This window comes from Saimiri boliviensis, chromosome 3 (genome assembly GCF_048565385.1).
Source record: "Saimiri boliviensis isolate mSaiBol1 chromosome 3, mSaiBol1.pri, whole genome shotgun sequence".
In the NCBI taxonomy this organism is placed as follows: Eukaryota; Metazoa; Chordata; class Mammalia; order Primates; family Cebidae; genus Saimiri; species Saimiri boliviensis.
Genome location: NC_133451.1, coordinates 28,463,695 through 28,490,931, shown reverse-complemented (window position 1 = coordinate 28,490,931; position 27,237 = coordinate 28,463,695). Strand labels below are relative to the sequence as shown.

Below are 27,237 nucleotides of genomic sequence, written 5' to 3'. Positions count from 1 at the left end.
ATTTCATTTTGCCTCTGTGAGCCAGGACCATTTGCAAATCCAAAAGCAGTAAAAACTTGCTTTGAATTGAGGACTTACTTTCAAGACAGTCTCATCTTCGCTCTGGGTTTTTAAAGTATGATAGGGAGGGAAAGCCATCTATTAAGCTATCATAATAGGGTATGATTAGCATAAAGTCCAAGCAGAAATATACTTAAAATATTATTAGAAGCAATCAAGGTGAAAGTCGAGAGTCAACAGGAGATAGACCCACTGATTAGAAGCCACTGTTGTATGAAGCAATCTTTTAAAAATGGTTATCAGCTCAACACGGGGCCTCACACTTATAATTCTAGTACTTTGGGGGTTTGAGGTGGTAGAATTGCTTAAGTCCAGGAGTTTGAGACCAGACTGGAAGACCTTGTCTCCAAAAAAAGTAATTTAAAAATTAACTGGACCTGGTGGTGCACACCTGCAGTCCCAGCGACGCAGAAGGCTTAAGTTGAACCAGGGAGGTCCAGGCTACAGTGACCCATGACCATGCCTCTGCACTCCAACCTGGCAACACAGCAATGCCCTGTCTCAAAAATAAAATAAAATATTTAATTAAATTAATGAATCTCTAATGAGCTCAAGAAGTAAATGTATCCCCAAAATGATTTTTGGCCTTGATATATTATGGAAAGTTACCATTGTTGTTTCAGTAGGACTTGCAAAATTTCAGTATGCTATTAATCTTCTATATTCTTTCTCCCTCTGTTGGTAGGAGAGCCAGTTTCTGTATATTTCTGGAGTTATGTGTCTTCCTAGACTCATATCTTGACCAATTCAAACTTCACTGAATTTTACTTTGTCTTTTTAATAAAAAAGAAACATTAAATATTTCATATTCCACTACCACAATTTATTAGTTTGAAATAATTTAAATTTAGGTGCAGAAATAATTTAAATTTATTGTGGTTTAAAAAAAGGTATTATGAGAGTGCAGAAGGTTCAGTTTTATCATCATCATGGCCTTTTTTGATGTGTATTTTATATTATTAATTAATTCATTTAATATTTTGATCTGTTTCCCAAATGAAAATATAAGCTTCTTTATAATGGAAGTGTTTTCTTTTGTTTTGTTTTTTTATATGATGAATCCCTATGGCTGAATCGGTGCTTGATACAGGTAACTATGAATATTAGGTAAAATAAAATAGATTATTGGGAAAGCATTTGCTTAACCCATTTGGGAATCTGGCAAGTATTTCATGTAAATTTAGGAATTAAAAACTATTAATAGAACTTTCAGATGGAATCAATTTTTACGGTCTACTTTGTAGACTATTTCATTCACACAACTTTTTTATTTTTACTATTTAATGGTATATAAAATAAGACCATTGTTGCAGAGGATGTAACCAAGGCTTTAATTCTGCCCTGTTTAAAAGTATAATAATACTCAAAACATGTTTCAAATCTCACATTGTGTTAATCTGTTTTACATTGTCATAAAAGAATACCCAATGCGGGTAATTTATAAAGAATGGAGGTTTATTTGGCTCATGGTTCTATACACTCTACAAAAAAGCATGGCATCGGCATCTTCTGGTGAAGCCTTAGAACCGTGGTCGAAGGTGAAGCAGGTGGGAGCAGGTGTGTCACATGGTGAGACAGGGAGCCAGAGAAACAAGCAGGAATTGACTCTTTTAAACAACCAGATCTTACATGAACTCATTACTACTAATTACTGTGGGGTGGGCCCCAAGTCTTTCATGAGGGATCTACTACCATGACCCAACACTTCCTACTAGGTCTCACCTCCAACACTGGAGGTCACTTTTCAATATGAGATTTAGAGTGTACACATCCAAACCATATCACATACTTTTCACTTTATCATGGTGATCTAGTATAAATCCAGATGTAAAATCAAAATCATTTAACAACTTCTGGTACAAAATAGGCAACCATCAACCACAATGGACACTGGCCTATGTAATGGAGATGAGGATGTCTGCTGCATAAGATAATCATCCCTCAATTGGTAAATCATGGGAAATTCTAGGAAAAAGTTAAAGCTATGGCAAAAGGACACTGTGGAGCTCAGGATAGTGGCTATCTATAAATCTGTATGGGAGTATTCCAGTATTTTGTAAACTGGCAATTAATGCAAAATGGTTGCATATCAGTCATGTAAATGACTGTGTAAATGTCACAAATCACTATGCTACTTACCATTTCTGTTGAATAAAATAGCACAAACATAAGAAAAGGGATTATCTTACTTTTTATTTTGTTGAAATAATAAAAATAATATTCATGGCATTTATTAAGTGCTTTGATTACACTAGACATTTAAAAAGTAATTTATATACATTAAATACTGTCTTGGTAACATCTTATTTTTAATATATTTTTTTAGAAATTTTTTATAGTAGATTTATTTTTTAAAATTCTAAAAATATAATATCTAAGCTTGTAATTTATTTATCCCAGGGTGTGGAACTGATATCAAGTTTTGTTCAGCTGGAGTTCATAAATGTCTTTCCAAATCAGCGAAATAATCCTTGGCATTTAAGGAAATAATAATATCACTTTTCAAGGGAAATCTTTAAATCACTGGGGGAAGCAAACTTCTCCATTTGTCTTTATGAGGACTCCTTACACATTTGAATAGAAGGATGAAGACCAGGTCAGGTAGTATCATCACCATTGCTCTATCAATGAAACATCTTTAGTAGTTGAAAAATAAAAGAAAAAAAATGCTTTCAAATCAGATTGGCATTCTGGGAAATTGGAAACATTAAAAAAAAATACCAGTTTTATGCCAAAACTGATTTAGTTTCCAAACTGTTTTTATTTATTTATTTATTTATTTTTTAAAGACGAGGTTTCACCATGTTGGTCAGGCTGCTCTTGAACTCCCAGCATCAGGTGATCCACCTGCCTTGGCCTCCAAAGTGCTTGGATTACAGGCATGAGCCACCACACCTGGCTCCAAACTGTTTTTAATATCTAAATAAAAGGTAGAGTCACCTGTTTGTTTTTCTGCACTGATTGTCCCCACACATAAAAGTATATTTAATGTGCAAAACTCTGCTGATTTAATGTATTTACAGTATCAATGATAATTTTTATTTGCCAACAGCATATAACTTTGTGTTTTATTTATTGTTTCACATAATACAAATCCATGACCCATAGTAATATTATAAACATCAAGTAGAAACAATTTTCTTCTGACTCTTTTGTAATTAGAAAACACATTAATATTTAAATGGCATGAATTCAGTTCAAAACAGCAAAAATAAAATTAAATATTTTCAATTGCCTATTTATTTTGAGCATTATTCATTGTCTTTCTTAATAACTTTTATAGAAAGTTATTTTCTTGTATATATGTCTTCTTGAACTAGTCTATACCTTACTGATGTATCCCCACCCAAATCTCATCTTGAATTGAAGCTCCCATAATGTCCATGTGTCCTGGGACCGAACTAGTGGAACATTATTGAATCATGGGAGAGGGTTCTTCCCCTACTGTTCTTATGATAGTGAATAAGTCTCCCAAAATCTAATTGTTTTATAAAAGGAAGTACCCCTGCACACACTCTATTGCTTGCTGCCATGTAGGACATGACTTTATCCCTCCTTCACCTTCCACCATGATCATGAGGCCTCCCCAGCCACATGGAACCCTGAGTCCATTAAACATGTTTTTCTTTATAAGTTACCCAGTCTTGGGTATGTGTTTATTAGCAGCATAAGAACAGAATAATGCACTTAATGAATGAAGGAAATTTGATTTATTTACTTTCACATCCCTAGTAGCAAACATATTAAGAACAAAAGCATTTTTTGAACTGAACTGCTTTAATTAAGTTTATGAGTAAAACCACTTATATAGACAACCAGGGAAATGATTCAATTACCCCCCAAAACCATAATGGCACTGAACCTTAATTCCAATAATTATACAATTAATTCCTTTAAAACTTGGAACTATTTTCCATTTATATTTTGTTATGGAATTATGAAATTAGTTATGAAATAATGAGATTAGCTTTTAGACTATGGAATATTTATTTATATTTAGTTATGGAATGAGGTGAACTTTAAAATTTGTGATATAATAAAATAATAAAATAAATAAAATACAACATTATTCTAATATGAACAAGGTCTGCAAAAATAAATGTTTTATTTATTATTCATTTGAATGCAGAGTAATTTTCAAAGTTTTATAGAGAATGAAAAATCATATTAGAGTGAGTATTGATAAATGCCACATGTATTCATCAATTATCTTGGCAGTCATCATGTGGCAGGGATAGTTTACCCTCTAGTTCAAATCAATATGTTTTTGTTGTAAGCTACAACATGAAGTAGTTAAGTGTTGCTTTCAAAACTCTAAAAAGATATTAGTTTACAATAACACACCTAGGTCTGCAACATAAAAACAGGCATTATTCCCTAGGAATAACATGTATCTACTAGATAATAGAAACTCAAGCACAAAAAGTTAAGGAGGAAATATCGGTGGACTTACTCAGTAGGAACTTATGACTTTGATTTGATATATGTGTTTAGAAAATACATTCCAGTAATGTTTGAAATAATAGGAGAAGACATTGTAGAACATTTGTATTTATTACTAGACTGTTGACAGCTCAAAGTTTAATGCCAAACAATTTTATACAACGCAGTTCTCGTTTTTCACAAAGCAAAGTGATAGCAGCATGATTTTGGGAGCATGGAGGAGAGGTTATAACATTTAGCATCCCTTTAAATAGCTTTCAACTGGTCTGCACAAGCCCAATTTTGATTCTGACAGTGCTTATTATTGGCAAATGATACTTGATCAATTCATTTTTCAATGAATAGATTCTTCGTTTCTACCTGGCCTGAATGACATATTCTCTTTAACAAATGACATAGGAAAGAAAAAGATTACTTTAAATTTTACAACCGAGTGATTCCTTTTTTCATGTATTACTGTGAAGAAATAGTTCATTAATTTTAGTGTAATGGGCCAGAGTCCATTATTTCAAAGTATCAAAAAAGAACACATGGATTTGTGGCATTTTAGTTTTTCTTTAATTCAGTTTCCCTTCAATAAAATCTTTAATATCTATAAGTTTAAGCATGCAACAATATGTGTGTAAAATTAGTATCTATTTTATAGTTTTCTATTTAAGGCATTAATATCCTTAAACATTAAAGGGTTTTAAAAATACATCAGCAAGAGGAAAAATGTACCAAATAGAAAAGTAAATTCAACTTATAAACGATTCATTGAGAGTGATATTTAAACTATTCAAAATCAAGCCAAGCATGAGGGTGCATGCCTATAGTCCCAGTTGCTGGGGAGGCTGAGGTAGGAGAATAACTTGAGCCCAGTAGTTAAATACAGCCTGGACAAGATCTTGCCTCCAGATATACATATTTTTTATATAATATAAATATATATTCTGAATATTAATATATATACATGCATATATATTATATATTTAAAATATATATTATATAAAATATATATAAATATAGCTCATTCTAATTAGACAGCTCCTTGTACATTTTAAAGATGCATATATCATATATATAAATGTAATTAACCTGCCTCTAAATATGTTATCTATTAATACATTATTATATATAATTTATATACGTATGTTTAGAGGCAGAATATATTATTATATCTGCATATATATATATGTATATTTAAAATTGTACAAGGAGCTGTCTAGTTAGAGTGAGCAACTGAGGAATGAAAACTAATTTGGGCTAAAACACTTTACTAGAAAAAAAATACTAATTACAGTAAGAAACTATACTAATCATGTGATCCATTATCAAGATTTGAAGCATAATGTCCCAAATCAGCATGTCTATAGGAAAACTCATAGTGATGCGTCTCTATTGAAAATGCAAATATATGTCCCAGAGATTCTGGTATATTGTATCTTCGTTCTCATTGGTTTCAAAGAACATCTTTATTTCTGCCTTCATTTCATTATTTATCCAGTAGTCATTCAGGAGCAGGTTGTTCAGTTTCCATGTAGTTGTTCAGTTTTGAGTGAATTTCTTAACCCTGATTTTGCACTGTGATCTGAGAGACTGTTAAGATTTCCATTGTTTTGCATTTGCTGAGGAGTGTTTTACTTCCAATTATGTGGTCAATTTTAGAATAAGTGTGATGTGGTGCTAAGAAGAATGTATATTTGGGGTGCAGAGTTCTATAGATGTCTATTAGTTCTGCTTCATCCAGATCTTAGTTCAAGTCCTGGATATCCTTATTAATTTTCTGTCTCCTTTATTTATCTAATATTGACAGTGAAGTGTGTCTCCCACTATTATTGTGTGGGAGTCTAAGTCTGTTTGTAGGTCATTAAGAACTTGTTTTATGTATCTGGGTACTACAGTACAGGGTGCAGTATATATTTAGGATAATTAGCTCTTCTTGTTGCGTTGATTCCTTTACCATTATGTAATGCCCCCCCCCTCCTTTTATCTTGTCTCTTTTGATCTTTGTTGGTTTATAGCCTGTTTTATCAGAAACTAGGATTGCAACCCCTGCTTTTTATTATTTATTTATTTTGCTCTTCATTTGCTTGGTAAATCTTCCTCCATCCCTTTATTTTGGGCCTATGTGTGTCTCTGCATGTGAGATGGGTCTCCTGAATAAAGCACACCAATGAGTCCAAGCTAATTAAAACACAGATTTGGAGAACATGATTCTGTAATTTACACTGAAGATGTAATACAATATAATACAGTAACCAAAATACCCTGATTGGAAATAGGTTGGGTAGACAAAAAGGACTTAAGAGGCATAGTTGAGTTTAATATTTTAGAAAAAAAAAAGTAAAAAAAAAGAAACAAGGAAACAAGGAAGGAATGAATCAAGAGAGAAAGGGAGAGGAAGGATAGAGGGGAAGGAAGGAGGGAGGGAGGGAAGGAAGGAAAGAATGAGGGAAGGAAGGAAGGTAGTTAAGTAGGAAGGAGGGAGGGAAGGAAGAAGGAAAATAGGGAAGGAGAAAAGAGAGGAAGGGAGAAAAGGAGGAAAGGGAAGAAGGAAGAAAGGGAGGGAGGCAGAGGGAAGAAGTAAATTTCTGACCTTTGTTGTTTCATAGATATTCTTTAATGCTACATAATTCCTTGCTATTTTCTTTTTGTTATATGCTTTATATAGAAATTTTTTCTTCATGTTTTTCATGCAGTGCTGTAAATCTTCCAAATTTTTTATGGTAAAACATTTTGTAATTTCACACATAGAAAGATCTATTAAGGTACATAGTATGTGTTTTGAGATGACTCAGCTTCTAAAAATTTGATGGTGGTCCACGGTACCTTAAGGAGTTTTCTAACTATAAAAATTGTTTACCTGATCTTTAGATTTTTTTTTTCAGTTTAAAATTTGCCTTTCTATCTCATAAGTTGTCTGTGAATAGTAAATCATTTTTTAACAAATAACACATACTATTATTTTTCTTGTCATTTTTGTATCTTTATTCCATAAAAGACAGAGAAACAACTATATTTTCTTGTTTCCTGTTCAAAAATAGAGAAAAATATGCAATGATCACTTTAAAGTAGATTTTTATAGCTTTGTTAGAGTAAATTTTCTGAATATACAGGAAAATGCACTTGTTTAACTATATGATTGGGTGGGGGTTGACATATGCATACATATATGTAACCAATGTCTCTCTTAAAGAAGTTAAAATAGTTTCCATTTATTATTTTTATATGGGAAGCATTATACATACATTTCTATAACACTCAGTGCCCACAAAATAGATATTACATTCACCAGTTTACACGACAAGTAATCTTGTCTGAGAAAAGTAGATGGTTTGCTTCTGGTTTAAAAATAATAACATTAAAGTAATAAAATTTAAAAGAGAGAGAGAGAAAGAAGAAAAATATATTTAAAAACAAGCTGTTTTGCCTACCTACTTCTGTTTGACCCTAAATACCTTGCTCTCTCAATTACATCAAAAATCCCACCCAAATAATATTTAAAATTAATATGCAGTTTGTTCAATTATACAAATCATGATGGCAAATCTACTCTTTAAACACATTAATTAACTCTGTTTTCTTATTTGCTTTAAGTTAAATTAAGCAAAGAGGTATTTTAATCAGATATTATGTAGTTCTTGTTTTCTGGATCCAGCCTCTGATGTGGTAGCATTGTGTGACCATTACGCACCATTCGAATTTTAAAATATTGTTGCTAGAAATTAAATCTAAATGTAATTTAGTTCTTTTTCTAAAAAAGAAGAATTTATTTATAAATTGACAAGAATTAGTCATAATTGCTCTATGGTGCTTGTGGGTTTTTATCTATTTTGCTGTAGCTTTCTTGAGAGTTACTTGCATAAAAACTGTTAAACGTAAAAGTTTAAATCAAATTATAATTTTAAGGGTGCAATTATTGACATGTCTCTGCTTTAGGTTGTAATCAATTACACAATGAAACAACTAGTCACCATTAAGTGTCTGAGAACTTTGGTGCAGCTTTTTTCTTTATCTCTGGGCTTCTAAGTATGTTCTATGACTTTTTACAATGCCGAAAGAGACAAAGCAATCTGCTTCTCTCACTCCACTCCTATGTTCTGCTCTTCTTTACCGGTATTTTGACCTTTGAGTCAAGTACTCTCAAGTAACAAGATAATGAAACTACAAGACTAAGAAGTCTTCTTGACTTTTTGATAGTGCTCTGTCTTTGGTACATCATTATGTCTTCTAGGACAGCCGAGTGTTTTACAGTGCTTTAAATAACAACAATCTATATTGCTGACTCATAGGCAATTCATTGCTCACCATGAACATCACATAACAAATAAGGGAATCACAGCAGAGAGCTCTAAAAAGCTATGCTGAGAAAACAGTCTGCCAAAGCAGTAGAGTCGCATGCAAAATGCATATTCCTCTAAGACCATCAACTCTTGGTTAATACCATATATACAAGTAATTTCATTTTTTAAAAGTGATTTCAACATTTGGGATTTCTGTGTGTTCAATCATCCTACTAAATACTGGCAAACATATTAATATATAACTGCCCAGCTAGAAAGCAGAGAGACAGAAGCAGTTTCAGCAACACATGCCAAATGACAAGTTGCCCAGGAATCTCTTAATTTAGGCTTACTTCTCAATTGAGTTTTTAATTATGCTTATATTGTACCAAGGATTTCTTGAACTGAATTAGGATATATAAGACTCTTTAGGTAAGTGTATTTTATATCCAAAATAGGATTAATAGAAACATAAAACCAATAATACAAATGACTAAGTATTATAAGTGCAATTTAGATATACTATTATAATAAATGTATTGTTCATAGTATTTCTGATGATGCAATGACACAGATAACTTATTATGTCATTAATTTTTATAATGTTCAGTCATTGAAAACTTAATATTTACCACTAACTGTAGCAGATATTTTATCTTCACAAATGTGTAAAATTGGTTCCATTATTGATATTTTGTAATTGGAAATTTTCATTTCAACAGGTAAGGTAATTTTTATTTTATCAGAGTTTAAGCTGAATCATTTCTGAAAATAAAGACTATGATCTTTCTGCTAAGCTAGTATATCTTTCAAATATGATAATATTTAAATTTAATTATTATTCTTTACTTCTCAAGATTTACTTTATTTGCTTTACATGATATAAAAATAAAATAATGCAATAATAAGAACAAAAATGCACGAGATTATAATAAGAACTTTGCATTTCTACTCTCTCTGTATTTTATTTCCAGGATACTACCATATTATCTGCAGTAATATCACATTTCAGGTTGACCATTTTTGACTTTTCTAATTAGGTTTGGTTTTGAAGAATCTAGTATTGAACTGTATACATCTTTACAATAGCGTATTTATAATGCCCAGATTCTTCCTGGGAAATGTATGAGATATTTATTAACATAGCTTCATAGGTCAATATACTATTATTAATCATAACATTAACTATACCCAGGGAATGTTTTGTAATTTATCTATAGCTTATCTAATAAATTAATAATTTTACTTAATCATAAAGACACTGAATTAATATATCTGAGTTTCATATTGAGAAATGGTCATTAGCACTCTTATCACCCATGTTTTGCAAATATATCTGATTTTAGCTAGGCCAGCTTTATAGCTGAAAAGAACCCATTTTAATTCATTCTAAGAAAGAAATTATTTTAGAAAGCACACTAAATATCAGACATTTCCTACAAATTAAAAGAATGAGGAAATGTTTGTGATCAGCAAAAAAACTGCTCATTAAAAAATCCATATATTTATTAAAAACCTGATAAGCTTGTATTCAGTCCTGTCTAAGACAGTTCCAAACAAACATTATATCCAAGTAAATAGTCAGTTTTGTTTATTTAGGAAATACTGTGTTGTGAAGGTAAAAGTACACTCAGAGAAAATGCATCATCTAGCATATTGTATTGAAACCTAGTGCAGAGTTAAAATGCAATAGTTATCTTCTTGATCATCAGAAGAATACCAGATATCCATAATCAAAACCACTTAAGATGAAAAGCAATTTGTGCTGGGTGTGGTGGCTCATGCCTGTGATCCCAGAACTTTGGAAAGTAGAGGCAGGTGGATCACTTGAAATCAGGAGTTTCAGACCAGCCTGGTCAACATGGTGAAACCCCATCTCTATTAAAAATACAAAAATTAAGACAGGCACAGGGGTTCATGTCTGTAATCCCAGCACTTTGGGAGGCCGAGGTGGGTGGATCACAAGGTCAGAAGGTCAAGACAATACTCACCAATATGGTGAAAGCCCATCTCCAATAAAAATACAAAAATTACCCAGGCATGATGGTGTGTGTCATAGTCCCAGCTACTATGGAGGTTGAGGCAGGAGAGTAGCTTAAATCTGAGAGGTGGAGGTTGCAGTGAGCCAAGATCATGCCACTGCACTCCAGCCTGGGCAACAGGGCAAGACACTGTCTCAAAAAAAAAAAAAAAAATACAAATACAAATACAAAAATTAGCCAGGAGTGGTAGTACACCCCCTGTAATCCCAGCTACTCAGGAGGCTGGGACACTTGAACCCAGGAGGTGAAGGTTGCAGTGAATGGAGATCACACCACTGCACTCCAGTCTGGGTGACGGAGTGGGACACTGTCTCAAAACAAAAACAAAAACAAAAACTATTTGTTAACCAACCATGACAGATATGTGTTAATTCAAACAGCTATATTAAAAATACCTTAGACTGGGTAATTTAAGAACAACAGAAATATATTGCTCACTGTTCTGGAAGCTGAAAAATCTAAGACCAGGAAACCATCAGATTTGTTATCTGGTAAGGGTTCCTTCTCTGCCTCATAGATAGTGCCTTTTTGCTACACCTTTGAATGGCAGAAGGGCAAAGCTGTCTCAGGCCTCTTTTATAAGAGCACTAATACCATTTATGAAAGTTCTGCTCTCATGACCAAATTATCTCCCAAAGGCCTAAATTCTTAATATCATCATCTTGATGTTAGGTTTCAACATACAAATTTTAGGGGGCCATAGACCATAGCAATGCATAAGAATTAAGGCCACCCATTAAAAAATGAAAAAAGGAAAGGAAGAATAAAAAATTATCCAGGATGCTTTTCTAAGGGTGAATGAGGGTGTAGTAAAGATTAACACAAATGAGAACTAGTAAAGTTTGTCAATAACAGAAGGATTTTGGAAATGTGCATCAATATTGAAGACATGATAAAGTAAACTGTAGAATTTCAGAAATTTAAGACTTCAAGTTTAAAAAATAATCAAGAACATGAAACCCTATATTTCTACTCTCAGATCATTAAAAGATCATAACAATTCTGTTACTTTCTCTGCTTGTTATTATGATTATTATTATTACATGTTTATACAAATAAATAGAAAAATACTTAAACTGAAAAAAAATGTGTTAACAAAAATGTATGTGTTTAATAAACAGTTTAGGAAGCAAAACTTGAGAGAAGTATATATGACTCACATCCAGACTTAAGTAGCTTGAGAGAAGAAATACATACAATGGTATAGATAGGGTGGATGCTACCTGCTGCCACTCAGAGGGAAGGCAATCAGATTGATTTCCAGAGATCTGCTTCAGCAAGCAAGACAAAAAACAACAACAATAAAAGGAAGAATATAGGATAAATGGATAGATGTGGCATCATAGAGGTGCACCATTAAGAATTTCTTGCAATAAAGAGCTTGCCAGTCCACCGCAAAGAGAGCATTTAACTGATAGCCTTCAACTACAGAACCCAAGGAATCAATTGCAGTGGTTAAACTGAGGCCATGTTCTTCCCAAGCAGCCAGGATTTAATGACTGCTTAAAATGAGAGTGATAGAATCCAGGCATTCCTTCCCAGCATGGGCCTCCTCTGTAGCAACTGTTGTCTCAGAGCTCCCTAACAGACTGGCCAAAGCTCACTCAGAGCTGCACTACTATCTGGGGCTTGCTTGACACTCCTTCCCCTCAGACCTGTATTATCTGCACGTTTCTCATCTACTCTTGTTCCTTCCCCTTTTATCTTTCACAGATATTATAAACAAGATTTTCTTGTACCTTTAACTTTGTCTTGATGCCTGCTTCCAGGACACAACTGACTCAAAGGGCTTCAAAAGAGTAGGCGATAGAAGGCTCTAAATGTGATTTTCTGATACTATACAGAACACATTTTAACACACCTCATGTATATTGGACTCAAGAAAGTAATCCAAGGAGACCGTCTATAAGCAAAAGAACTTACACTCAACAGAAAAACAGGAAGCTAAGAGAGAATGCCATCAGAGATAAAGCAGATGCCACTGGACCATCTCCTGTTTCTTTCTCATCATCTTCTTCCAAAGGTGCTTCTTCAGGACCTAACCATAATCAGAACTACTGGAACTACTATCTCAAAAATCAATCAGTTTGGAGATTCTTCCATACTCATTCCTGGGAGAAACAATGGTGTTTTGAGGAAGGAGGCTATTGTTTATTGCTTGATATTAGCATGCTTACTAGGATGTAAGCTCCACGGGGCAATCATTTCTGTTTGATTTTTTTTGTTCATGTATGATGTGTGCTTACAATAATGTGTCATGTATAGAAAGTGCTGGGTATTAGTTAAATGAGTATCTTTTGGTACGTGATTTTAGGCAGTATGGGGAAGTGCAACTGAATTTGGTTCCTTAATACCCTACATGAGGTACATTTTGAGTATTTTTTTAGTTTTTATTTTTATTTATTATACTTTAGGTTCTGGGGTACGTGTGCAGATTGCGCAGGTTTGTTACATAGGTATGCACACGCCATGGTGGTTTGCTGCATCCATCATCCATCATCTACATTAGGTATTTCCCCTAATGTTATCCCTCCCCAATATCCCTACCCCCATTATCCCTCCCCTAGCCCCCCACCCTCCCGACAGGCCCCAGTGTGTGAGGTTCCCCTCCCTGTGTCCATGTGTTCTCATCGTTCAACTCCCATTTATGAGTGAGAACATGTAGTGTTTGTTTTTCTATTCTTGAGTCAGTTTGCTGAGAATGATGGTTTCCAGCTTCATTCATTTCCCTTCAAAGGACATGAACTCATCCTTTTCTTGTGACTGCATAGTACTCCATGGTGTATATGTGCCACATTTTCTCTATCCAGTCTATCATTAATGGGCATTTAGGTTGGTTCCAAGTCTTTGCTATTGTGAACAGTGCCACAATAAACATCCATGTGCATGTGTCTTTATAATTGAATGTTTAATAATCCTTTGGGTGTATACCCAGTAATGGGATTGCTGGGTCAAATGGTATTTCTAGATCTAGATCCTTGAGAAATTGTCACACTGTCTTCCACCTGGTTGGATTACTTTACACTCCCACCAACACTGTAAAAGCATTCTTATTTCTCCACACCTTCTCCAGCATCTGTTGTCTCCTGATTTTTTAATGATTGCCATTCTAACCGGCATGAGCTGGTATCTCAATGTGGTTTTGATTTGCATTTCTCTAATGACCAGTGATGATGAGCTTTTTTTTTTTAATATATTTGTTGGCTACGTAAATGTATTCTTTTGAAAAGTATCTGTTCATATCCTTCCCCCACTTTTTGATGGGGTTGTTTTTTTCTTGTAAATTTGTTTAGTTTTGTTTGTAGATTCTGGATATTAGCCCTTTGTCAGAAGGGTAGATTGCAAAATTATTTTTTCCCATTCTGTTGGTTGCTGGTTCACTCTAATGATAGTTTCTTCTGCTGTGCAGAAGCTCTTAAGTTTAATTCATACAGCTTTGTCCAGGAGACATGAGGGAATAGCACAATAGAATATATACTGGTAGACAAAGTGAAGCCATCTGGAACAGGCGAGGTTGAGACTAAGTACTTTCCTGAGTATGAGACTGATAAAGTGAGAGATAGCCAGAAATCCACATGAGGTTGTACATGAAAACATAGCACATTTGTTTTTAATTTGAGCTGGGAGCTGTTTTCAAGAAATTTCCTATACAAAAACTTTGAAAGCTTTTTATCATAACATGTATGTCACGATATTCCAGAATCTGATTTCTTTCTATACAGTGATATCCCTAAACCTCTGCTTTGAACTGCACATTTTAATAATACAAACTATAATTATCTTCCCACATCTAGCTCGTTTATGTCTATTGGATTTTTAATTGTGTTTTTCATTTTAAAGGCATTGTAAATGTTAAGTCAGTCCTGTTAATAAATTTAGTTAAATAAATCCAACGTACAAAAACACAAACTTATATACATAATCCAAATACTAGTTTATGTTTGCTTTTTGGAAACTTGATATATTTTCTTGTATAAACTCTGTTATTTATTATTTAAATGTGTTAAATAGCAAACATTGTCAAAGGCGTCAGTCCTCATATTCTCCAGCTTTACTCCTAGCAGTCCCAGGACCTATTCTATAAAAATATGGGAGTATACAAGCAAATCCTATGTCACAAATGTGGGATAAGATATGTATGCATCACCAGAAGGTGGTGGGAAAGTGAAAATCTTGTTCTTGTATTAAGGGATAAAAAGAATGAAAGGCAACTGGGCTAAACATTAAGTACTCGCAGAATTACTAAACTTTTCTCCCAAATCTTGCCTTATTCTTCAGACTGTAAAGCTAGAATTAAAATTCTATATTAGATATAAACTCTCAGATCACTTTTCTAGACATTCTGCTTACCTGCATAATTATTGCCAGCCTTCTTCAGCTGCGGGGTTGATATTGCCTTTAACCACATTTCAGTGATGCATCGAAGTACATCTACTGCCCTGAAGCCAAAATACACACACTGAGTATACTGTCAGTAGACAATAGGTTCTATGTCATACCACTTCAAACATAGGAAATTGAGGCCCTGCTATGTCATAGAATTCTGAAGTTCAATGAATCCTATTCTTTGAACTTATAGATCTTATAAAATAATTGGCATGAAGATATACACAGATTCAATCCTATTTATTCTCTAATTTTATATCCTTTATTTCAAATTTGTTTTCTTGTTAAGATTTATTTGCAATCACCTAATCGATGCTCAAGGTGCTTTCATGGTAATTTGTAGCAAGCACAGAACTGAGGTGGAATAACCCTCTAATACTGTAAACATGTTGGAAACAACAGCTATCACACTGTAAACACAACTGTACTTTTTGCAGTCTGTTTCATTACATATTTATTTCATGTTTGTGCCTTTGATTAGTGATCTCATCACTTAAAATGACCTCAAATATAGTGTTGACGTGCTGTCTAGTATTCTTAGCACAAGAAGGCTGTGATGTATCTTACAGAGAATATATGGGTATTAAATAGCCTTTGTTCAGGCATGACTTACTGTACCATTGCTGTGAATTCAATGTTAATGAGTCAATAATATGGAACATACAGAAAAATGAAATATTTGCCAATCAGTATATGAGGCTGCACAAGAAAACGCTGTGAAGACGATGAAAAAGTGGTAAAATTTGTGGATTCGTAAAACGGAAACTGATTAAAAAAAAAAAAGAAAGAAAAAAGTATAGTGAACATTGTTGTGAGACTGAAGAGGAAAGTATATGGTCATTTCACCCAGAGGCAAGAAAATGTTAAAGCCCTCTTGGTTAGTGCTGACTGACTCGTATGTCTCAAAAGCCAATGCAGTGTGAAAAATGTTGAGTTTGCAGGCAAGGTAGATTCTGTTATGCAGGAAATGGGTCAGGTGGAAGAACAGGTTTTCAACATTGATGAGGCTGGCTTGTTTGATAAGGATATGTGTTTTAAAAGAAACTATGTAATACAAATGGAGTGTTGGTTGATAAAATGTGTGACCACAGGCTTGCAGAAACCTCACTGTATTTCTCCTTGAAGCTGTGGTTCAGTACTTGCTAATTCAGTGTTCATGGGTGTTTTATAAAACAACTACTGTGAAAAAAATCAGTGGACTGTACTCATTCATTACACACACACATGCACACATACACACACAGGCACACACACACACACACATACTACACATTTGTATACATATAGTAAGTAGATAATATAGGAATAAGGCAAGTGAAAATACAGAGAGATGAATCTATTATTTGGAGCAAATGAAAGGAATATTTAGCTTCTTTTATTATTTTCACACAACTAAGCTAGCAGTGAGTACGAGTTGCTGGCCTCATACAATTTACTTTATAATGTGGAGAAGCACAATCATCTAATAAACAAAAATAAGGTGTTAAACAATAGCTATGTCTTTCAATGAAAGAACTAAAACAGTGTGAAAATGACTAAAGTTACATTCTATACAATATATAATTACAAAAGGACCCTTGTAGGGGGGCATATTCCAGCCAAGATATAAAAATTTAGAAGCCAGCCACATGAAAACTTATCATAAAAATATTTTTTCTATATGAGATTTTGCATTTAATTTTGTATAAATGCATATTGCCAATTCAGACATGAATATTTGAAGACAGAGTCAGTACATATCGAAATAAGAACTGGTTTCTAAATATTTCAACAAATGAAAATATAAAAACACATTTATTATATCAACTAAATTGTGTCAGTAAGATTAATTAAACAATTACATGATACAGAAAAGGAAATAAATTTATGAAAATGTCTTTCCTGATGCTGAAAAACTGACAGGAATTCTTATAGAAATTTGTACATTTTAGGTTTGTAGTTTGGTAGAATCATTATAGAAATAGCTTTTCTAACATTGCCAGTGATTCTGCTTCCAATTCAAGCCAGAAGCAGGAAATAAAAAGACATACAAAGAAGAAAGTAATGAATAAAGTTAACCAAACTTTGAAGCTTTCACATTTGATTTAGGTCAACCATGAATTTTAGATGAATACTTGAATCACAATTCATCTAAATTAGGTCATCCATCCCTGGTGACGCATGTATTTCAGAAATTAGCATTGACTTTCAAGTGATTGAAAACATTTCTTTGAAACTTTGGAAGCGTTTCAAATAATTAAATATCTAAGTTTTATTTCAGATAAAAATTATAAAATTGTATTCCAGAATTAAAAAAAAGATATCTGAGTATATTCCAAAGTGTAATATCTTGATAGATCACAATATTAATTACTAGCATTCTAACATTTCCTTGCATTACGTATGTCATATCATCATATCATATCATTAGTTATTAATATCTTATTTTAGAGCAGGCTAAGGTATAAAGTAACCCAAACTTCTTCTTTTTCCATTCGTTAAACATGGTCAAGCTATGTAATACATTATAATGACACTTAAACGAGTATGCTTGTTTGATAATAATCAGGTTTCTGTCCATGAGAGCCCCTTCTAGCTTTTCTCCCACCTCACTAACCCTGGCCCAGGAGAAGGAAGATGATTTTTTTAATTGGTCAAATTTAGGAGTTAAAACTGACGTTTAGCACTCCTTCCTTGCCCCACTGGTGAGGTCAATCTGTCTGGACACAGGGCAGTTTGTTCAGCTCTACAGCATGGGCTAGGTTCAGTAACGAGGTACTGTTCTGTGCAGAGGCCTACATTTGTCCAGTTCTGTCTCTGCTTGGGTGTGAGAGCCTCCCTATTTCAAAGATGAAGTCCCAGGAAGCCTATTTTACTTTATAAATATAACAATATCTCCCAAAACTTACATCTTGATCTCATTTTTCTATGCCTTATTTCTCCATATGCCTTGTATCTTTCTTTTTTTTATTGCATTTTAGGTTTTGGGGTACATGTGAAGAACATGCAAGATTGTTGCATAGGTACACACATGGCAGTGTGGTTTTCTGCCTTCCGTCCCCTCGCCTGTATCTGTCATTTCTCCCCATGCTATCTCACCCCACCTCCCCACCCCCCTGTCCCTCCCCCATTTCCCCCAAACGGACCCCAGTGTGTAGTGCTCCCCTCCCTGTGTCCATGTGTTCTCATTGTTCAACACCCGCCTATGAGTGAGAACATGCAGTGTTTGATTTTCTGCTCTTGTGTCATGCCTTATATCTTTCCATGCCTTATTTCTCAAATAGTTCTGAAATCAAGATGAAAAGAACGGATATTATCTACTAACTTTTAAAACACCCAGAAATATGAAATCACTTTAGAAAGGGATAAAATACAATAGAAAGGAGAAGGCATAACATTTGGAGTCAGAGAGCCCTGAATTCAAATCTCAGCTGTACTGCCTCTTGGGTAGCAATGGGGCAGTTACTTACCTTTTTAAAATCTCAGTTTTCCAAGTACAAAATGGAAATACTACCAGTTAACTTCAGAGGCTTTTGTAAGATTGAAAAATACTGAAGTTAAATTTTACAAGACAAAAAAGGTTCTAAAGGAATGCTCATTATCAATATTAATATTATATTTATTTTATATTGACACTTTATAAATGAAGACTTATTTAAAAGTGATGATATAGCTAAAGATTTTTAGTTGAGATGATTGTAGTTGGTTTTCTCCACTGTCACAATCATAATCAATTCTTAATGTCCGAAGAAAAGTATCACTATTACATTAAGAAACATAAATAAATAAAATCCATTTCAGTTTGTGAAATCATTACAAAATTCAATTTATTTGAGACAGATTAAATACTTTGCATCAATTCAATCACTAAAAAACAGATAGTATCTTTTTAATTTTCTTGATATAAATTTTGACATTAATTTTTTACCTCTCATCTTTTCTTCCACTCCCTATTCTTCCACTAGCACAAACAAATTACTAATATGTACAGTTATTTCTAATGATATCATTAGAAATGAGACAAACTGACCACAGGTCTTGAACAATAACAACAACAAAAAATGTAAGAAGCTACCAAATATCTTCTCAAAGTGAATTCAGGATTTAAGCACATTTTTCCAGTGGTTTCCCACCTTGCTTCTTAACTGTGCATTTACTACTCAGGCAGTAGTAAATAGTATGAAGAGGTTTTTTTTTTTTTTTTCTTCTCCTCTTGATGAGCAAATGAACACATTTGAGCTAAGGAGACTCAGGTGGTCATATCCAAACAAAATGAGATAGTGTATATTTTTTAAAAAGTTAAAAAATGTCTCTAATCTAAAACTATACTAATAAAAGAGGTGGCTTAATAACAAAGTTTGCAGTGTGTGTGTTTGCAAACATCACAAAATCCTATGTTAAATGTATGTTTCATAAGAGCCTCCCACTTTTAACACTCTTCAGGATTACAAATTTAATTCAATAGAATGCTCATTCTCTGACTGGTCTTTAGCCTCTTTCAACATTTCCCCAAATGTCCTGCAACCCTAGAGGTGATTGATTTATTTTAATCAGTAACTGTCTTAAAACAAAACAACAAAACAAACAAACAAAAAAAACTGTGTCCAGCTACTTTCAAAAGTTCCTCACTTTCTTATTTCCTGAGGTAGAAAAGGAACCACTTCACATTTCTTTTTTCTTTTTTTTTTAATTGCATTTTAGGTTTTGGGGTACATGTGATGAACATGCAAGATTGTTGCATAGGTACACACTTGGCAGTGTGGTTTGCTGCCTTCCGTCCCCTCACCTGTATCTGTCATTTCTCCCCATGCTATCTCTTCCCACCTCCCCACCCCCCCACCCCTCCCCCATTTCCCCCCAACGGACCCCAGTGTGTAGTGCTCCCCTCCCTGTGTCCATGTGTTCACATTTCTTTCTGAGGTGTAAGAAAACTTGCACGGGCATGTGAAATGACATACTCCATCCCCCATGATTTTGGTTTTTGCCTTTTCCCTTAAACACTGCTCTAGTTTTTATCTAGCTCTTTATCTCTCTGCAGTCTTTCCTTAACAATTACAATCTATATTTTTCAAGCCTCCCTTTCAAATCCTGGAGAGTTTATTCTTGCCTTTTAAAAATAATTATCAGACAATAAGCAACTGTAACATAAACCATCCACTTCTAAAATTTCAAGATCACTAGGTTTTGATGAAGATGGGGTTATGTAAATATTATTGTAATATCTTTTCTCTGACACCACGTGTGTGGCCTTTTCCGATATGAGATGCATGTCCTTTTTCCGACAATTCTCCAACACAAACTGGGTTTCCAACAATTACATTCTGATGCTTTGTGAAGCTAGCCCAGGCCTCACAGGTTAAGGGTTCAACCCTAAAGTCAGCCCACACTTCACAGGCCAGCCAAAATTGGTGTATTATGCTACCCACCCTTTGGATCGACTGACTCACAGAACTGAGGAAAGTGTTCTACTTACTTTTTCAGTTTATTATAAAGCATACAATGGAGAGATAGACAAATTGATGATACCGGTAAGGTAAGGTATGGGGGTGGGGCAGAGCTTCCAGGTGCACCACCGTCACTGTCCTAGCACCTTATATTCTCCAACCCTGACCCTGTTATTTCAGGTTTTATATACGGTCTCATTGTTTAGGCATACTTGATTCAATCATTGGCTACTAGTGATCTCAGTCTGTCTCCAGCCCCTGCCCACTCCTAAAAGTCAAGTCCTGGGGCTGATAGATCCATTCTTCTAGCTACATTGTTCGTTCCTCAGTGACTAGCCCCCATCCTAAAGCTATCTAGGGGCTGCCAAGAATCACTTTATTAGCATGAACTTAAGCTATGGTTGAAATCATCTCATTATTAATAATAAATGGTGTGCCTATAATTTTCTCAGGAAATCTTAAGGGTTTTAGGAACTCTGTGCTAGGAACCAAATAGGGAAAAATAACCAAATATGTATATATAACCACAATTAAAAAGGCTAGCATTTATGCATTTTCCCTCCGAACTCTCCTTCCTTAAGTATTATAGAGAACAGTTTTAGCTGACTTTCTAATATTGAAGACTGATTAGATAACTGAAAAGTTACTTAGCTCCCCATTAACTTCTTCTTTCTAAGTTGTGGTAATGATAGTTTGGCCTGTCTCCCAGATATTGAGAAAGAATAACGTTTTAAATTTGTTGACTTTGCTCTTTTCTTAGCAGCTATCTATGAAAGGTCAATAAACAATTTTAATTACAGTCAGCTCTCCATATCTGTGGGCTCTGTACCCTTAAATGCAACCAACCAGGGATTGAAAATATTTAGAGAAAAAACTATATCTGTACTGAGGATGTACAAACCTTTTTTTCTTGTCATTATTCCCTAAAAAATATAGCATAACAGCTATTTATATTATTTACATTGTATTAGGTGTTATAAATAATCTTAAAATGATTTCACATATACAAGAGGATATGCATAAGTTATATGAAAATACTATACCTCTTTATATCAGAAATTTGAGCATACATAGATTTTGATATGGGAGTGGTCTGTGAACCCAATCCTTCAATGAATATGAATAAATGACCAGACTAGAAAAATAAGATTTGGGAATTACTTGTGTATTACTTGTGTATCCAATTTGATAAACTATATTAGATTACTACTTTTGTTTTCTGAATGTATGCCTTTTTATTTTTATTTTTTGCAACCATGCTCAAAGCCATTTTAGCAAAAAGGTATCTGGCTTTTGTTATATTTCACAAAGCACTAAAAATAGACTTTAATATAGTAGATTTTTTAAATAAAAAGTCTATTGTATGCATTTACTATCATCTATGTACACAGCATTCCATATAATTTAGAAGAAACTTTTTTTGTGAATTTATACTTGAGTAATGAATTAAGTAAAAGAAGAAAGAAAGGAAAGAAAAAAGAGTATGTGAAGAAAAATAAGTACTTTTCTAGTGGTTATTTTAAAAATAAATTATTTAAATACATTGGTTCCTCTATGCAGAAAAGGTGGACTAGGGAAGAGGTTAAGAGCTACAATATAAAATTCTGATTCTATTCCCAGCCTCATTAATATCCAGCTGTAAATCATATGCCAATATGCATTTTGAGCTCCCTTGTAAGGAAGAAATATGGGTGATAAAATGTTATTTTTTTTTTTCAGTGCAAATGGTGAACCTTCACATGGATTTGTTACACATTATTAATCCCTCTCCTTAGGAAACAAACAAATGAATAAACAATAGAAAATTAATATATGATAACACTGCAAGTAATTTTGTGTGATTGTGATTATGTAATGATGAAAATGAATTATATGAGCATAAATTTTTTCATAAAAAATTGTTGCTTTTGTTTAACAAAAATCATATTTATTTGCTTAATTTCTTACTATGGTAGCCAGCCTCCAAGCTGGCCACTGATAATCTCAGTTTCCGTGTATTGATGACTTTCAGTAATGACCTTCTATATTTTCTAAAACCTGACCGTGTGGTCAATATTTTGAAAGTGATGATGTGTGGCTGGCACAGAGCAGTCATTAAAGGCATTGCAACTTTCACCCTGCTCTCTTGGATTCCTCCTTCCGGAGAAAGCCTGGTGGCATGCCATGAGAACACTCAAGCAGCCCCATAGAAAGGAATATACGTGGAGAGGTGCAGAGGTTTTCCACCAGCATCCAGCAAGAATTTTCTGGTGATGTGAGAGAGTCACCTTGAAAACAAATATTTTGGTCTCAGGAAGGCCCTTCAGTGACTGCATCTCCAGCTCATCTCTGAATGCAACCTCATTGTGACCCTTCATCAGAAGCACCAGTCAACGTACTCCTAAGTTTATAACCAACAGACACTGTAAAAACAATAAATAATGATTACTGTTTTAAGTCACTAAGTCTTGAGTTAATGTCTTACATGGTCATACAAAGTAAAACATTTTTTTAGGTTAAATGTTTCCTGTTCTGACAACAAACATTTTAAGATACATTTACTTTTGTAAAGTTTTTTTTTTTTATCTTTTTTTCTATAAGAGTTTGTCACCATAAAGAAATTTAAAGATAATTCATTCCCATGACTTACATTTTCAAAGACGGTAAACATGATCACTGCATATATAAATACATTACAACCTTTGTACATACATAACATACATATTTGGACACATTCAACAACACACAATACTTTTATCTCTACTATGCATTCTATTACACTTAATATGAAGACTTTCTATAATCACCGAATACCTCTATTTGCATATGACTATTCAAATTAGTATAAGGCTCACTCATAATTACCTGTTTCTCCTATGTCTGAATTGGATTTGAAAAATATTTGGTTTGGCTCCATAGTTAGAATACTATGGTCTTATAAAGTGCCTGATATATTTATTTAATGATGTAACAAAAAACAATTACATATAATTTTTATTTCTATTAATTAAATATTTTCATATAGTATTAATTATGTATGTACTATTAAATATTTATTTGTCTAGCAACACTTTTTTTTTTTTTGAGATGGAGTTTCACTCTTGGTACCCAGGCTGGAGTGCAATGGCACAGTCTCGGCTCACCTCTGCCTCCTAGGTTCAAGCAATTCTCCTGCCTCAGACTCCTGAAGAGGTGGGACTACAGGCTGCCTCACCATTCCCAGCTAATTTTCATATTTTTAGTAGAGACAGGGTTTCACCATGTTGACCAGGATGGTCTCAATCTCTTGACCTTGCGATCCACCCTCGTCGGCCTCCCAAAGTGCTGGGGTTATAGGCATGAGCTACCATGCCCTGCCAGCACTTTAATATTTATTGATTGATCGCTTTTTATGTAGTAGCACTATAATAAACACTGTCAATAAAATGTTGAGAAAAATACATCCTGTCTTTTTATTTTCTTTTTTTAATTGCATTTTAGGTTTTGGGGTACATGTGAAGAACATGCAAGATTGTTGCATAGGTACACACATGGCAGTGTGATTTGCTGCCTTCCTTCCCCTCAGCTGTATCTGTCATTTCTCCCCATGCTATCTCTCCCCACCTCCCTATCCCCCATGCCTCCCCCATTTCCCCCCAACATACCCCAGTGTGTAGTTCTTCCCTCCCTGTGTCCATGTGTTCTCATTGTTCAACACCCGCCTGTGAGTGAGAACATGTGGTGTTTGATTTTCTATCCTTGTGTCTGTTTGCTGAGAATGATGGTTTCCAGATTCATCCATGTCCCTACAAAGGACAGGAACCCATCGTTTTTGATGACTGTGTAATATTCCGTGGTGTATATGTACCACATTTTCCCTGTCCAGTCTATCATCGATGGGCATTTGGGTTGGTTCCAGGTCTTTGCTATTGTAAGCAGTGCTGCAATGAACATTCGTGTGCATCTCTCCTTATAGTAGAATGATTTATAATCCTTTGGATATATACCCAGTAATGGGATTACTGGGTCAAATGGGATTTCTATTTTTAGGTCATTGAGGAATCGCCACACTGTCTTCCACAATGGTTGAACTAATTTACACTCCCACCAACAGTGTAAAAGTGTTCCTATTTCTCCACACCCTCTCCAGCATCTGTTGTCTCCAGATTTTTTAATGATCGCCATTCTAACTGGTGTGAGATGGTATCTCAATGTAGTTTTGCTTTGCATTTCTCTAATGACCAGTGATGATGAGCATTTTTTCATATGTTTGTTGGCCTCCTGTATGTCTTCTTTTGTAAAGTGTCTGTTCATATCCTTTTCCCACTTTAGAATGCGTTTGTTTGTTTGTTTGTTTTTTCTTGTAGATCTGTTTTAGTTCTTTGTAAATTATGGATATCAGCCCCTTGCAGCAGGTGGCATCACACTACTGGACTTCAAACTATACTGCAAGGCTACAGTAATCAAAACAGCATGGTTCTGGTACCAAAACAGAGATATAGACCAATGGAACAGAACAGAGGCCTGAGAGGAAACACAACATATCTACAACCATCCGATCTTTGACAAACCTGACAAAAACAAGCAATGGGGAAAGGATTCCCTGTTTAATAAACGGTATTGGTTTATTTAATAAACTGGCTAGCCATGTGCAGAAGGCAGAAACTGAACCCCTTCCTGACACCTTACACTAAAATTAACTCCAGATGGATTAAAGACTTAAACATCAGACCTAACACCATAAAAACCCTAGAAGAAAATCTAGGCAAAACCATTCAGGACATAGGTGTAGGCAAGGACTTCACAACCAAAACGCCAAAAGCATTGGCAACAAAAGCCAAAATAAACAAATGGGATCTAATCAAACTCCAGAGCTTCTGCACAGCAAAAGAAACAGTCATTAGAGTGAATTGGCAACCAACAGAATGGGAAAAAATTTTTGCAGTCTACCCATCTGACAAGAGGCTGACATCCTGTCTTTTTCTTAATAAAACTTATATTCTACCATAGTTTTGTATTGAAAAAAAAAAAACAATTACATAAATATATAATCTCATAGAGCCAAATAATTTTCTTTTCTGAAAAACTGAATAATCAAAGAATTACTTCTTGCAGATGCTGATTAAGAATAAACAAGGCATCATGCTACCTGACATCAAACTATACTACAAAGCTACAGTAATCAAAACAGCATGTTACTGGTACCAAAACAGAGATATAGACTAATGGAACAGAACGGAGGTCTCAGAAGGAACACCATACATCTAAAACCATCTGATCTTTGACAAACCTGACAAAAGCAAGCAATGGGGAAAGGATTCCTATTTAATAAATGATATTGGGTAGCCATAAGAAGAAAGCTGAAACTAGATCCCTTCTTTACTCCTTATTCAAAAATTAACTCCAGATGGATTAATGATTTAAACACAACACCTAACACCATAAAAACCCTAGAAAAGAAACTAGGCAATACCATTCAGGATATAGACATAAGCAAGGACTTCATGACTAAAACACCAAAAGCAATGGCAACAAAAGCTAAAATAGACAAATGGGATCTAATTTAACTTCAGAGCTTCTGTACAGCAAAAGAAACTATCATTAAAGTGAACTGGCCACCAACAGAATGAGAAAAAATTTTTGCAATCTACCCATCTGACAAAGGGCTAAGAACGAGAATCTATAAAGGAATTAAACAAATTTACAAGGAAAAAAAAAAACACATCAAAAAGTGGGGGAAGGATACGAACAGACACTTCTCAAAAGAAGACATTTATGCAGCCAACAAACATGAAAAAAAAAAAAAAAAAAAACCTCATCATCACTGGTCGTTAAGAAATGCAAATCAAAACCACATTGAGATACAATCTCATGCCAGTTAGAAAGAAAATCACTAAAAAATCAGGAGACAACAGATACTGGAGAAGATGTGGAGAAACAGGAATGCTTTTACGTTGTTGGTGGGAGTGTAAATTAGTTTAACCATTGTGGAAGACAGTGTGGTGATTCCTCAAAGGATCTAGAACTAGAAATACCATTTTATCCAGCAATCTCATTACTGAGTATTTACACAAAGGATTATAAAACATTCAGTTATAAAGACACATGCACACGTATGTTTATCGTGGCACTGTTCACAATAACAAAGACTTGGAACCAACCCAAATGCCCATCAATGATAGACTGGATAAAGAAAATGTGGCACACATATACCATGGAAAACTATGTAGCCATAAAAATGTATGCATTCATGTCCTTTGCAGGGACATGGATTAATCTGGAAACCGTCATTCTCAGCAAACTGACAAAGAACAGAAAACAAAATACCACATGTTCTCACTCATAAGTGGGCATTGAACAATAAGAACACATGGACACAGGGAGGGGAATAGCACAAACCAGGGCCCGTAGGCAGGTGGGGGACTGGGGAAGGGATAGCAGGGGGAGGAACTGGGGAGGGAAAACATTAGGAGAAACACCTAATGTAGATGACGGCGGGAATGGATGCATCAAACCACCATGGCAAGTGTATACCTATGTAGCAATCCTGCCCGTTCTGTTCATGTACCCCAGAACTTAAAGTACAGTTTTTTAAAAAAAGAATATATATTTAAAAATCAGAAACACACACAGACAAAGAAAAGAATGAATGAGGCAAAT

The 27,237-nt window shown here is 34.3% G+C and overlaps 1 protein-coding gene across 1 annotated transcript in view; it reads left to right on the top strand.

Annotated features, from left to right (window-relative positions):
• The first annotated feature begins 1,553 nt into the window (after positions 1-1,553).
• The window catches only part of LOC101048843 (histone H1.8-like), a 48,832-nt gene continuing 23,148 nt past the window's right edge, over positions 1,554-27,237 (top strand). The window contains exon 1 of the mRNA XM_074395655.1: positions 1,554-1,617. Coding sequence (XP_074251756.1) covers positions 1,554-1,617 — 64 coding nt within the window. The remainder of the gene's footprint in view (positions 1,618-27,237) is intronic.